Genomic DNA, 13,096 nt, shown 5'->3' on the forward strand with positions numbered 1-13,096 from the left:
AAACATGCACACACGCACTTACAAACATACACAGCCACACACACACAAAATGATATCCATGACTTTAGTAATCTTGGTCCAGCCGGTTTTCAAGACTAAATCCTGCCTCTAGGCCACTTTGGCATCTAAAAGTCTCTCCTAGGTTTTGCTGCCTTTAAGCTTCGAGAGGATGGAAAGTTGTGTTAATGAGAGGAGTAAGATAATAGAGTCTTATGTGAACTTTGGAAAGTTGGCTTGCACAGCCTCATCATAAAGAGGATTCCAATGAACGTTTCTTGTTGTTGTTCAGAATGAGTGTGTGGGTTGGAGTCTGTTCCCAGGCCACAGTTAGCTTTTTGTTTTTTCCTAACTGCGTGTGCTAAGTGAAGTTAACCTTAAATGGTAGTTGCTCCATTTTACTTGCTATTTTATGCAAGTCTTTGCTAAGCCTTTCTTACCAAATTCTTAGACATTTATTCAAGACTTACGTTTGCCCCATCCAGCAACTCTGTTGGCGCGCGCACACACACACACACCTGGCAGTTGGCCACTGTAGCAACTTTAAGATTGCCTCCTCCCAGGAACTCATTAAAGCTGTATTTGACGGCGTCAGTCGGAGTTCTTCCACAGTCATCCAACAGGTATTTATAGGCACCTACTCTGATCATAACAAAGAATCGCAAAGGCGGCTGAGGCATGGTTTCCCGCTTCTCATCCATTTAAGATTTCTTTTCTAGTTATTCATTTTATATGAATGAACGTTTGCCTGCATGCGTGCGTGTGTGCTGTGTGAAGTGAGAAAAGGGCATCTGAAACTGGAATTACAGCTGGTTGGGAGCTGGCCGTGTTGGTGCTGGGAACCGAACTCTGGTGTTATGTAAAAGCAGCGAACACGCTTAACGGCTGAGCCATCTCTCCAGGTCTTCATCCCCCTATCCTATTAAAAGGGTTTAAACATAGCAAGTCCAGGCATCGATTTCCTTTCCTGTGTGATGTTAAGGATTGAATCCAGGTCCTTCCACAAGCTAGGGGAATGTTCTACCACTGAGTCAAATTCCCAGCTTTTCAGTGTTCTCTTAATCCTCTGGACAGAGTTGCTCCTAACAATTGCCAGAAGTAAAACATCTTTTCCCTCATTACTTATAACTAAAATCACAGTTCATCTGCTTCTAATAGCCTAATCTTGCTCTTGTTTATGGGCTTTTTGGTTTTTTGTTTTATTTTGTTTTGTTTTTTGATGGTAGTGGCTGCAGGAAACGAACCCAGGACCTCAAGCACACCAAGGACGCGCTTCACCTCTGGGTTGCGTCTGTCATATCTGCTCAATGGTAGAGCTCTTGCAACTGGATTTCATCACTGGTTGAAACCCAAAGCAATCCTCGTGTTAAATGAGGTGATGTACAGTTCCCTCAGATTGAATGACAATTCTATTCTAGATGCTTTTTCAAAGTACGTGGGAATTTTAAAACGACGAGACTTCCTTTATACCTCCTTGCGCTCAAAGTCTCTCACAAAGGCTGACAGGGGCAAAGCAATTATCTCTGTTGGGTGGCAGCAGAGCAGACTTGACGGCTCACCGGATGGACAGAGCAACGAAGGGCCCCAGATGTTGAGAACATCATGTATGAAGCCTACAGAATGAAGAAGGGTGTTAATGGTCCATGAAGTGTAAGAGTTGCTATGTCAAGCAGATACACCTGGTCCTGAAAGACCCACGCTGAGTTTGTGTGATTTCTACCACTGGGAGTCAAAGAAAGGGGATCCCTTGGGGCGAGTGGAACGATCAGGTTTGCCTTCTATAAAGAACATCCTGGCTTCCGGGGATAGAATGAATTAGATGAGTGCAAAGACAGAACAGGGACATTTTAGAAATATCATAAAAAGGATCGTGCTGGGTGAAAGGCTTATGGCTAGGTAGGCCCTAGGCCCTAGAGGAGAACCTCCTGCTATTATTCTGCAAAGTGGACATAGTATTAAACCAATTCCTCATGTCCTATTATTACACCCCAGATCAAGGCACCTCTCAACTCTCATGAAGGAAGCTTTTGTTTGCAGTAAACAATGGCCGACACAGAGACGGACCCACAACTTACCAAGGTACTGAAAAGAAAAAAAGTGCAGAATGTTCAGGACATGGTAGCTATACATGTGTACTCAAAGTAGGTGTGACAGTGTGCACAAAAAGTGCACAAAGTAGGTGTGACAGTGTGCAAGAAAAGTCAGACCAAATTCCAGCACGGAGGAGAGAGTGGGGCACAAAGTTCCACCCCTAATAAGAATACCCGTGGCAGGGAATAGAGAGGCAAAGATTAAAACAGACACAGAAGGAACACCCATTCAGAGCCTGCCCCACATGTGGCCCACACATATACAGCCACCCAATTAGACAAGATAGATGAAGCAAAGAAGTGCAGGCCGACAGGAGCCGGATGTAGATCGCTCCTGAGAGACACACCCAGAATACAGCAAATACAGAGGTGAATGCCAGCAGCAAACCACTGAACTGAGAATAGGACCCCCGTTGAAGGAATCAGAGAAAGAACTGGAAGAGCTTGAAGGGGCTTGAGACCCCATATGTACAACAATGCCAAGCAACCAGAGCTTCCAGGGACTAAGCCACTACCTAAAGACTATACATGGACTGACCCTGGACTCTGACCTCATAGGTAGCAATGAATATCCTAGTAAGAGCACCAGTGGAAGGGGAAGCCCTGGGTCCTGCTAAGACTGAACCCCCAGTGAACTAGATTGTTGGGGGGAGGGTAGCAATGGGGGGAGGATGGGGAGGGGAACACCCATAAAGAAGGGGAGGGGAAGGGATTAGGGGGATGTTTGCCTGGAAACTGGGAAAGGGAATAACACTCGAAATGTATATAAGAAATACTCAAGTTAATAATAATAAAAAAAAGAAAAAAATTAATACAAAAAAAAAGTTCCACCCCCTAACCGAAAAGCTAGTGTTAGCAATTTCTAGCTTCCCAGAAAGGAATGGTTTTCTCTAAATGTGGAACCTATGACAGCGCCATCACACTCCAGTGGAAGTCCACACACTAAAGTATATTGGGACAATTTTCCTTGATGGGGGAAAAAGACACAAACTTGGATGGGAAGGGAATGGATCTAGGAAGAGGTGGAACAGGGAAGATGAATAGGGGACCATAACTCTTTGTACAGATTTCTCACATAACATTTAGTAAAGGAAGAAGATGGCATGCTGTACACCCGGAGCCGAGAAAGCAGAGGCATCCGCACAGCCTGATGGTTTCCAGCTGCACAGATGCGGTGAAACCAAGTTCAAAGTGACTCTTGCGAGTTTCCAGCTTTGGTGGTCAGCTGCGTGTGGGTGTTATACCGTACATAGAACTGTTGTGGGAGGACAAAACGATGTTTGGGGATCTACAGCTGGATCACCAGTTCAAAGGTTTCTAGAAGGATCACGGTCAGAGCTGACAGTCATGCACTCGAGAAGCTGCCTTGTGGATGATGGGCAGGCTTGCTGGGGCTTATCCTGAGTAAGGAGAGGTAAGTGACAAAACCAATAAGAAGTTGTAACTATGAGATTTCAGCAATACGGTTGGCCAAAAAGACCTGTACAGTGACAATACTAGGCAACGTGACAACACGCACACCAGGGAGAATTGCATGAGATCCCAACTCTAGAGAAAGAGCTCTAGGAACCAGAGCTGCTGAGAGAGGGAGATCTTTTCTCTAGGTGTAGGTTTCAATTCAATCTCAAGCGGCCAGTCCTACACACAGTCACACACACACATGTGCACACACACACACAATCACATAGACACACACACAGTCACACACACACAGTCACACACGCATACACAATCACAGACACACACAGTCACATACACTGTCACACACGCACAGTCACACACAGACACACAGTCATACACACACAGTCACCACACACACAATCACATAGACACACACACAGTCACACATACACAGTCACACACACGATCTCACACACAGTCACACTCACAAGCCACACACACACAGTCACACAGACACACAGCTATGAATTTGAGGAGTATTTAGAGAGGAGTGGGAAGGATGAACCATGTGTGTTCAATGGTAGAACATTCCCCTACCAGTACTTGTGTAAAATTCTAAAGTACATGCTAATTTTAAAATTTTAGATTAAAAACTGTATTTAAAAAGAACATTTCTTCTCAGCAAGGTGAGCACGGACACATTACTGGTCAGGACACACACAATAAACATATAAATGTGGCGTGCTCACCCAGCTTCGTGAAGTTACATACACTAAGATAATCTGAAACACGGAACCAGCAAAACGCTGGCCAAGCATCATTGGTTGTTCTCAGGATGGCTGGAAATGCACAAACTGGTGACTGCAAAAAAAAAAAAAAAAAAAAAAAAAAAGTACTTATGTTTGTGAGGTGAGGCCTCTATAAACTGAAACCTCATGATGTCTCACGAATGCATTTCCTTTATAATGATATGCAATGTAAAGTGTTATGAAGAGTCATTCTACTTCAACCACAACTGGTTTTAAGGCATTTTGCTAGCTGGCCACTTGCCGTGTCTTTATTGAGCCCCTATTCTATAGCAGCTACTGGGACTAGAACACGCAGACACAGTGGTAAGATACCAAAAATCTGTGCACTGAAATTTACAACTCCCACATTAAAGCCTGCGGGGAAGCATCTTTTTTCCTGGAGGCAGGGGTTCGCTGTTAGTGAGAGCCCCAGAACACTGGGCTGGGTAGACTGTTAGTGAGTATCACTTGACAGGAAAAGTCTCAGCCCACATGAATTTCCACTTTTCCAAAGCTGTTTTGGTCTCAGAGTGACACTGCTGGGTAAACCTCTGGGACAAGCAATCATGTGCCCCTGTGTCAAAGGCTGGCCCACAGGCCTGTGAACTTGGGTAGAGAACAAAGCTTTCTGGTGAGGTAAATAAAGAGACTGGGGAGTAACACGCCTGGCTCTTCTTTCATCCATGCATAGGAGTTGCCACACAGCTCTGGACAACCCACCCCTCCTGTTCCTGAAGAGCCGACAGTCATCGCTGAAACAGTTCCAAAGGAAGCACATTTTAATTTAAAAAACAAAAAGTCACAAGTGACAGTTGAACAAATATTAACTTTTGGAACTACCATGTTTACATTTCTGATTTCCCCCTGTCTGAAACCTGCCCGGCTGCCCGACGTCCTGATAAAACTCTAAAAGAAGGAAATCAATCTAAAGGCAGGATGGGTGTGGTAGCTGGAGGTCACCACGAACACGTAGCTATTTCTGTGTATGCTGATTAGTCCTTAGGCCACTCGGAATCTTGGTAACAAACTTCAAAAGAAGCAGCCCCACATTTAGGCTCCTTTGTTTGGTTCCTGCTTCAAAACAAAGCAAGATGCTAAGCAAGGTCACTTGTATAATGGTTCTGCATACCCATCAGGCACTGGGAGGCTCCTACCCCTTGGGAAAATCTCCCAGATGCCTAAATTGGAAACATCATGTGTAGCGTTCAAAATGCATCATACATTTGCCTTCTTTCAATTTTATTAGTAGTAATAAGCCAATAGAAAAGGGGTAACAAAAGGAAAGTTCAGGATAAATCCCATCTCCCCGACTAATTCCCACGGTTGTACCCACGGTTGTACAGCACTAGCGAGCAAGGGATATTGCCAGCTGGGGGAAGGACCTGGGTGAGCCCTGCCGCTTCCTAGCCTAGATTACTAACTTCTCCACGCTCAGTGTACTAGTGGTTTCGTCCTCTTCGTTGGAGCCAAAGTATCCCGGGAGGTCCAGCATTCTCTGCTCAGCCTCGGTGAGGCGGAAAGAGGTGTTGTCGTAGAAGGCGAACTCAGGGTGGATGGGGAAGCTCTGGCATTTATCTTTCCTGAAGTGAGAAGGGCTAAGCTGACTGACTTTCTGGTAGCTGTCCTTGAGGAAAACGGGGGAAGTCTGCTTCCTTGACGCACTCCTGTGACTGGGGGACGGTCCCCTGTGAGCTCGGTGAGGCTCCATTTTCTCCGCAGCAGCTCCTGCCACCAACCCAGCCTGGCGATCCCCCGGGTCGGGTTTCCTCCTGGGATGCCCCACAGTGTAGGATTTGGAGAGTGGACCCAAAGGACTGCTGGCCCGACCTGCCGCCCCTTGGAAGTGTTCCGGCCTCTCTGGAAGCAGGTGAGCACTTCGACTGGGAGGCCGACCCCTATCCTCCATCTGCTCCCAGGTCCTCATCCTGGAACTGTAGGCGGGGGCCTGGCGGGGAGTCAGGGCTGACAAACTCCTCTCCCTGAAAGGGCGAGCCTGCTTGGTTTCGTGAAAACTAGCAGTCCTCCGGAAGAGGGAACTTCTGCAGTGGCCCCGCTCCGACGAGCCATCTCTCCCACCAGTCGACCTCATCTGGGACTTGCGGATCAGCGTCTGGCTGGGGCTGACCGCACAGCTGGGCGGAGGCAGGACGCCATCCAGCCTGGAGGGGGGCCTTTCCCCGGGACCTGCCCCAGGCTGGTCCAGAAAAGGAGACTTGATCCGGAACTTGCTTGCTGCTGCCTCTTCGGGGCACTCCAGGTCTAAGGCGGGGGTGGCAGTGGCATCCACTACCGTGTCTGTCAGGGGGCTCTGAGACACGTGGTACACTTTGGTGGTCTCTGTCAGCCCTTTCTTCTTCATCTCCTTCAGCTGCTGCTGGGCCAGGCGGTAGCTAAACAGGGGCGGGATGATCTTCTGAGCGTTGGACTGAAAGCTCTCACTGCCCGAGGCCTCGTCCTCAGGAGGCGCTGACGCACTGCACCGGTAAGTCAACGGGATGCCCGTGTCCCCTGGGCTTCCCCTGGGCCCGTCCCCCGCATCCGAGAAGCTTCCGCGAGGCTCGCTCAGCTCGCAGATGTTCTCCTCATCCGAGTTCTTCCGGAAGCCGGGGGAATGGATGGAGTTGTGGCGGGCCGGGGTGCTGCATTTGGGGGCTCTGCCGAATCTCCTCCAGAGGGTGATGAGCACGGTGGCAAAGATGATGAACAAGCACAGGGATATCCCTGTGACGGTCACCACGTTGTTGTACTTCTCCGGGTCCGGTGATGGGTCTGGTGGCCGGAAAACTTGAAAAAGAGAGAGAGAGAGAGAGAGAAAAAAACGGGTTAAAACAAATATATTCTCTTATGTTGATTTCTCTGTGTGGTTTTGGGGTCTAATCAGTTGTCCCAGATGGAACAATTAAAGCGAGGGAAAGAACAGACGCTTGGACTCATGCTGAGCGCGGGAGGCAAACAAGGTGAGCAGTAAAGAGAAAACTGCAAACCTCGGGACCACAGAAAGGGGGCTACCCTGAAGCCATGACCGAGAGACCTCAGTTTCCACTGAGAGTGCTCAGTCGCTGGTGCCAAGACTCTCCCCATTTCTGAGGATGGGAACACCAGCTACCTATACTTAGGTGTATCTGTGAGAGGCCCGTAAGGGAACATCTAGGTATAAAACTGAAAACCAGATTCAAATCAGCAGTACCTAACCTTTCGTAATTAGCAAGGCTCGCCGAGGAAAATAACGACTATCAGCGGAACAGTACATCAACTGGCCCATCCTGACATCCAGAGCCCATCTTCCCGAGAGGGAAGCATCCTGGGATTTCTCCCCTCAACTGTCACTGCCCTTCCCAGCATCTACATGGCGATGCTGTCTTCATATCCCAACTCCAACATGTGTCCCACAGTCAAGGCGTTTCGTGAAGGTACAGAACCCCCGCAGAGTCTCAGCCTGTATTGCCACCCAAACACCTAGAAAACCGGATTCGGATTGCCACCCGACCTCACTGCACCCCACCCACCCCGGCACTGCCCACTAAGTCCCCCGTCCCTTTTTCTCTATGGTTGTACTCTGTGTTTTGCCACCTCAACAGCTCCCAGCGTTTCTCTTAGGCTTTTCTGCTGTCTCCAGAGCACACCTGATTACAAACTCCTCCATCTGCCTTCAGAGGGAGCCTCATCCGACTTCCTCACCTCAGCTGAAGCCTCTCCAGCCCAGAGTGACTCTGCAACCCTTTCAGCTGAAAGCTGTTACATATGATAAGTCTGTATTTTTTTTTAATATCAGGGTCTTTTTTATTTGTGTGTCTGTATGTGTGCACGTGTGTTTGCTTGCATGTGTTGTTTGTAGTATGTGTTCATGTGTGTGTGCACGTGAGTGCATGTATGAATGCATGTGCACATATGTGTATGTATGTACGTGTGTGTGTACATGAGTGCATGTATGAATGCATGTGCATGTGTGTGTGTGTGTGTGTGTGTGTGTACATGCACATAAGAGATGATGCCCTCTGAGGCCAGGAGAAGGTAACTGTACTTCAGACCTCTCTCTGCAAGATCTGATTGCCAACTTGACATACTCCAGAAGAAGAAGCCTCAACTGAGGAACTGCTCCCACCCAACTCCTTAGGGCATGCCTGTGGGGGCATCTTCTTGGTTAATAATCCATGTAGAAGGTCCCAGCCCACTGTGGACAATACCGTCCTTGGGCAGATGGACCTGGTCTGTATTAGAAAGATAGCTAAACATGAGCCCAGAGCAAGCCAGTATATATCAGCATTCCTCCGTGTTCTCCACCTCGGTTCCCTCCTCCAGATCTCTGCTTAGTTTTCCTCGGTGGTAGACTGTAACGTGTGAGATGAAACAAACCCCTTCCCACCCTCGTCTGAAGCAAGAGTCAAGAGTAAACGACCTAGGCATGTGAATCCTCAGCTGATGCACCTCGTGTATCTGAACAAAGACAGAGAAAACTGGTGGCTGTGCAGGTCTCTGCCCCTGCACTTCTGCAATATCCAACCTCAGCTCCCCACAAAGCTTCCTCTGCCATGAGCACAGCAGCTGCTGCACCTCGGCTGGCCCCTTTCTCATACTTGCAGCCGGGACTGGGGGGCAGGTGTGCTCCTGGGAGGAGTGGGTTCACCCACAAGCGCTCACTAAGACGCCTTCTCCAAGGGGTCATCCCTCTGGCCATGACACACGTTTAATCCCTCTGACTGGGATATAGAGACTCCCTTAGCACACACCTTTAATCCCAAACAATGTAGTCAAGGTAGTCAATGTAGAAGGAAGGGAAGCAGCCATATTTGGAAGCAATGTCTAACTGAGGGGCAGACAAAGTGATGGGCCAGAGAAAGATCTGACAGCATGAGTCAGAGATAGGATCCACGGAACTCTCAGGAGAACAGGAAAGAGAGGCAATGTAGGAGAGAAGTGTAGGAAGGGGGAGAGGGAGACAGGGGGAGGAGAGAAGCAGCTTCCTGGACAATCTTACAGAGATGGGTTGTAGGTAAAGACAGAACATGCCAGAAAATGAGAAGGGGGTCACAAAATTAGAACAGATTGCCAAAGTTAGTTTGAGGCCAAGTAGAGCAATTCATTCAGAAGCCAAGAGAAGCTGGGTTGAGAAGCCTGGAGAAGGGTTTTGAGCCAGAACAGCTGAGTTGAACCAGCCAGCCAGAGTTCAGAAAGAACTGGAAAGGGTGAGCTTATTCGGCAGTCAGCCTCTGAGAAGACAATTACATCTGGTGGATAAAAGATACATTTACAGGGCACTTGCCACGGACACTGACACCCTGAGTTTGACTTCCAGAATCCACACAGGAGAAAGAACGAATGCCTGAAAATTTCCTGTGATCTCTACACAAATACCACGGCACCTACATGCACTCAAAAGTTCGTGCACATGCAAACATCTTAAATGTTAAGAAAACATCTTTACATGTTCAGATCCTTTGAAGGGTTCAGGACTTACTAAAGAAGATGGGCTGACAGCTGACTGGCTGTGAAAAGAAGAGCCTAGGCTAGGGTTGCAAGAAGAAGACAGAGTGGAGAACAGCATCTGTCAGACTCTAAAACAAGGGAGACAGGGCCTACAGCACTGGCTGAAAGACAGCGTGACAAGAAAGACCTTCCAAGAGCACAGGTGAGGAGGATGCTGGGAAAGGCGGCTGGACGCCTATGGCTTAGGCTCAAAGGTTCTCTGGGATCCAATCACAGGAAAACATCTATCTCCTCCCAATCCCCAAAGGACAATCCCCATCTCCATCCCAATCCCCTAAGGATGCCTTTGAATCTGGAAAGAGAGTGTGTAAGAAGGCGGGCCTTGGGGGAGGAACTTTATCTAACAGTCAGGGCCACAGCAGAAGCCGGCCAACCAACCAAGCTGCTTCTCAGGGGGTGGCTGGTATAAGAACAACAAGGAGCCGTCATCACGGTAACTAAGTAAGCACCATCCAGCTCTACAGGGAAAGCAGACCTGTCTCTGACCAGCGATCGATCGTCATCTCCATGAACTGCTTACATCAAATACCCTCTGACGACCTATCCGGGTAGACCTCGATTATGCTTAGAAAGATGCAGAAAAGTCGAGTTCCTGTAGATGGCAAGGAAAAAAAAAATCCCTACCCCATCCTCCAGATAAAGCTGGTCATAAGCTTAGGCCACCGAGCGAGCGGTGGGAGTTGGGGGAGGGATAACGGTCTTGATTTGCCAACTGATGGTCCGAACGCCCCCTTTGTACAACCTCTGAGATGACAGGTAGGGGAGGTGCAGGGGGAGAAATGACAGCAACTAGCATGGCACGTCGAGCATTTCCGGGGCTGGAGCAAGGTAAAACTTCAGGACCATCAGAGCTACAGAGCGAGAGAGTGAGATCTTGCCCACCCACACCAAACAAACAAACAAACAAATCTGATACCAGCAAGATGGCTCAACTGGTGGAATGCCCTGCTGCCAGCCCTGAGAGTCTACGCTCTATCCTTGGACTCCACACGGATTAGGAAAGAACAGACTCTCGAGACACCCTTTGTCACTGATTTCTGTATTAATATGTCTGAATCTTTAGACACACTCCCATGTCACTTCCAATATGAAATCCTGTCCTCTCACTGGCAAGTCACTGTCCCGACTACCCCAGGCCTTAGACACTGCTAAGGACAAAGCCACGACAGTAAGAGCAGCAAGCTTCCTCGGAACAGACTGGTGGTTCCCAGACAGGCCTGGCTGACAGAGGCTCCGAGGCGCGACCGGAAAGGAGGCCAAGAACACCTACCAGCACACTCCTCCAGGGAGCATGGAGAGGTCTCTGAGGGCTTTCCAGAGCAGCTGGGTCTGGAGGGGAAGGAAGTGACGCACGTGCGGCGACGCTCTCGGACAGCATCCCCGCACGTGGTGCTACACGGGCTCCACGGCTGCCATGGTCCCCAAGTTTCTGCAAGGACATAAGTCATGCTTTTAGTGCTAGCTCATTCGAGAGTCGGGATTTAACAGCACCCAAATGAAGCAGCGAGGCTCAAAGCTCTGGCTTCCAAAGGCTAGAAGTTAAAAGAAATAAATAAATAGATTCTTACTGATGTAAAACTCTATGTTGGTCTTCATCTCGAAACAAAGAGGAGCCTTATAGTCTACAAAAATCTCAGCTAGTCCAAGCATTCTTGCAACCCACCAGAGAGCTGAGGTCGAGGGGAGCAAAGGACCAGCCTACAGTGAAAGGAGAGCCAGGCCAGCAAGGAAAGAGGGGCTGCAAACTACTGTTTGCCTAGGACAGAGTCCAGGACCCGCCCACACAAGCTCATCCGATGAGTACATCTAAAATGTACTGCATCACCGAGGGAGAAGGATGAGAACACACAGCCCCTGGGGACAAGATAAGAAGGGGGAATCGTACCCACTCATAGACTGGGGACAAGCATAGGACTAGGCAAGCCTCCTTATGGTGTGTGTGTGTGTGTGTGTGTGTGTGTGTGTGTGTGTGTGAAGAGGGACTAAGTCACAGTAACAAAAAGACATCTAGCCTTACAGATCCTTCCTTCCATCTCCTCCAGGAACAACAGCCTCAACCAGAGCAAACTGTCACGCTGAGAGAGCCTGCTGAGGCCGACTGTTTTGACAGACCAGAAAGAAAGAAGTTCCCTGACTTGGGGAGTGGGGGAGAGCTGAAAATGTCCTAGGCCCACACAATTCAAGGCCTTGCACTACCACAGATCACAGAGACCAGCCTCGTCCCTGAGATTCCGGTAGCCCAACAAGAGACATACGCGCATATGAAAATGTACCGCCTCTGGAGGCTGAAGAGACCAGCAGCAATGCTAAAAATCACAAAAACACAGTTATAAAGATGAAAGATGCCTCCCACCAGCTCCCGGTATATTTGGCGCACTTAAAGAAAATAAACACGAATGCAGGTAACTGGGAACAACTCAGTGGAAACATAAAGATATCTCTAAGTAGTATGTACCCAACAGCACGTGGTAGGAGTCTGAAACACACCCTAAACACACCCTGTGCACACGTGTTGGGAGGTTCGACCTAATGGAAAGTATTTAGGTCCTAAGGGCCCTGCTAACATGAACGATGCTAATTAATTTCATTGCAGAGGACTCGGGATGTGCACTCTTTCGCCTCTACTGCTGTCCCACTGATGTCACCCCACTGATGTCACCCCACTGATGATGTTACAGATGGAAGGTCCTCACTGGATGCAGGCTCCTTGACTTTGGTCTTCCCAGCATCCTGAATTAGCAACAAACCCCAGCTCCTTATAAATGAACCAGACTCAGACATTCTGTTGTTACACGTCGCACCAAGATGCACTAAGATAACGAGAGGGGGGTGTGAGCGAGTGAGAGAAGCCCAAACAACTGTGGAAAACCAGAAGACATCAAACAGATGCTCACTCGTGTAAGTGGGATTCCGGAGGGCTGTGGCAGAATAGGAGAGAAAGATCACGTGAAAAGATGTGTCTTAAAACTATCCAAAATTATCAAAGACACTTGAGGACAAATTCAAGATGTTCAGAAAAGATTGAGTAGTAAAACATTCAAAAAGGAAAAGAAAAAAACGAAACAGAGAACATGGATCACTAAGTTGGTTTGATGGAGAAAGGCACTTGTCTCGAAACCTGGAAGCCTGAATTCCAGCCCCAAACTGGGGTAAAGGTAGAAGGAGAAAGGTAGACTTTCAGGATCATACACAAGGGTCCCAGGCAATTACACACACACACACACACACACACACACACACACACACACACACACACACACATCCTAGATCAGGTCATGCCACTTGAGGTACCAATGCTCCCCTCAAAAGCCATAAACCATCTAACAAAAACTGGGC

General features: G+C 48.5%; 2 protein-coding genes across 2 annotated transcripts in view; one reads left to right on the plus strand and one right to left on the minus strand.

The window, feature by feature from the left end:
* The window catches only part of Erich1 (glutamate-rich 1), a gene marked incomplete at its 5' end in the record, with an annotated part of 52,793,804 nt that overhangs the window by 46,974,811 nt on the left and 5,805,897 nt on the right, over nt 1–13,096 (plus strand).
* Nucleotides 4,132–13,096, minus strand: part of Thsd1 (thrombospondin type 1 domain containing 1) — a 31,155-nt gene continuing 22,190 nt past the window's right edge. The window contains 2 exon segments of one of the 2 annotated variants that reach the window (NM_001108878.1): nt 4,132–7,060; nt 11,031–11,189. In NM_001108878.1, coding sequence (NP_001102348.1) covers nt 5,685–7,060; nt 11,031–11,189 — 1,535 coding nt within the window. In that variant the 3' untranslated portion in view covers nt 4,132–5,684. 2 annotated transcript variants of the gene reach the window in all.

Source organism: Rattus norvegicus, chromosome 16, assembly GCF_021556685.1.
Source record: "Rattus norvegicus strain SHRSP/BbbUtx chromosome 16, alternate assembly SHRSP_T2T, whole genome shotgun sequence".
NCBI classification, from domain to species: Eukaryota; Metazoa; Chordata; class Mammalia; order Rodentia; family Muridae; genus Rattus; species Rattus norvegicus.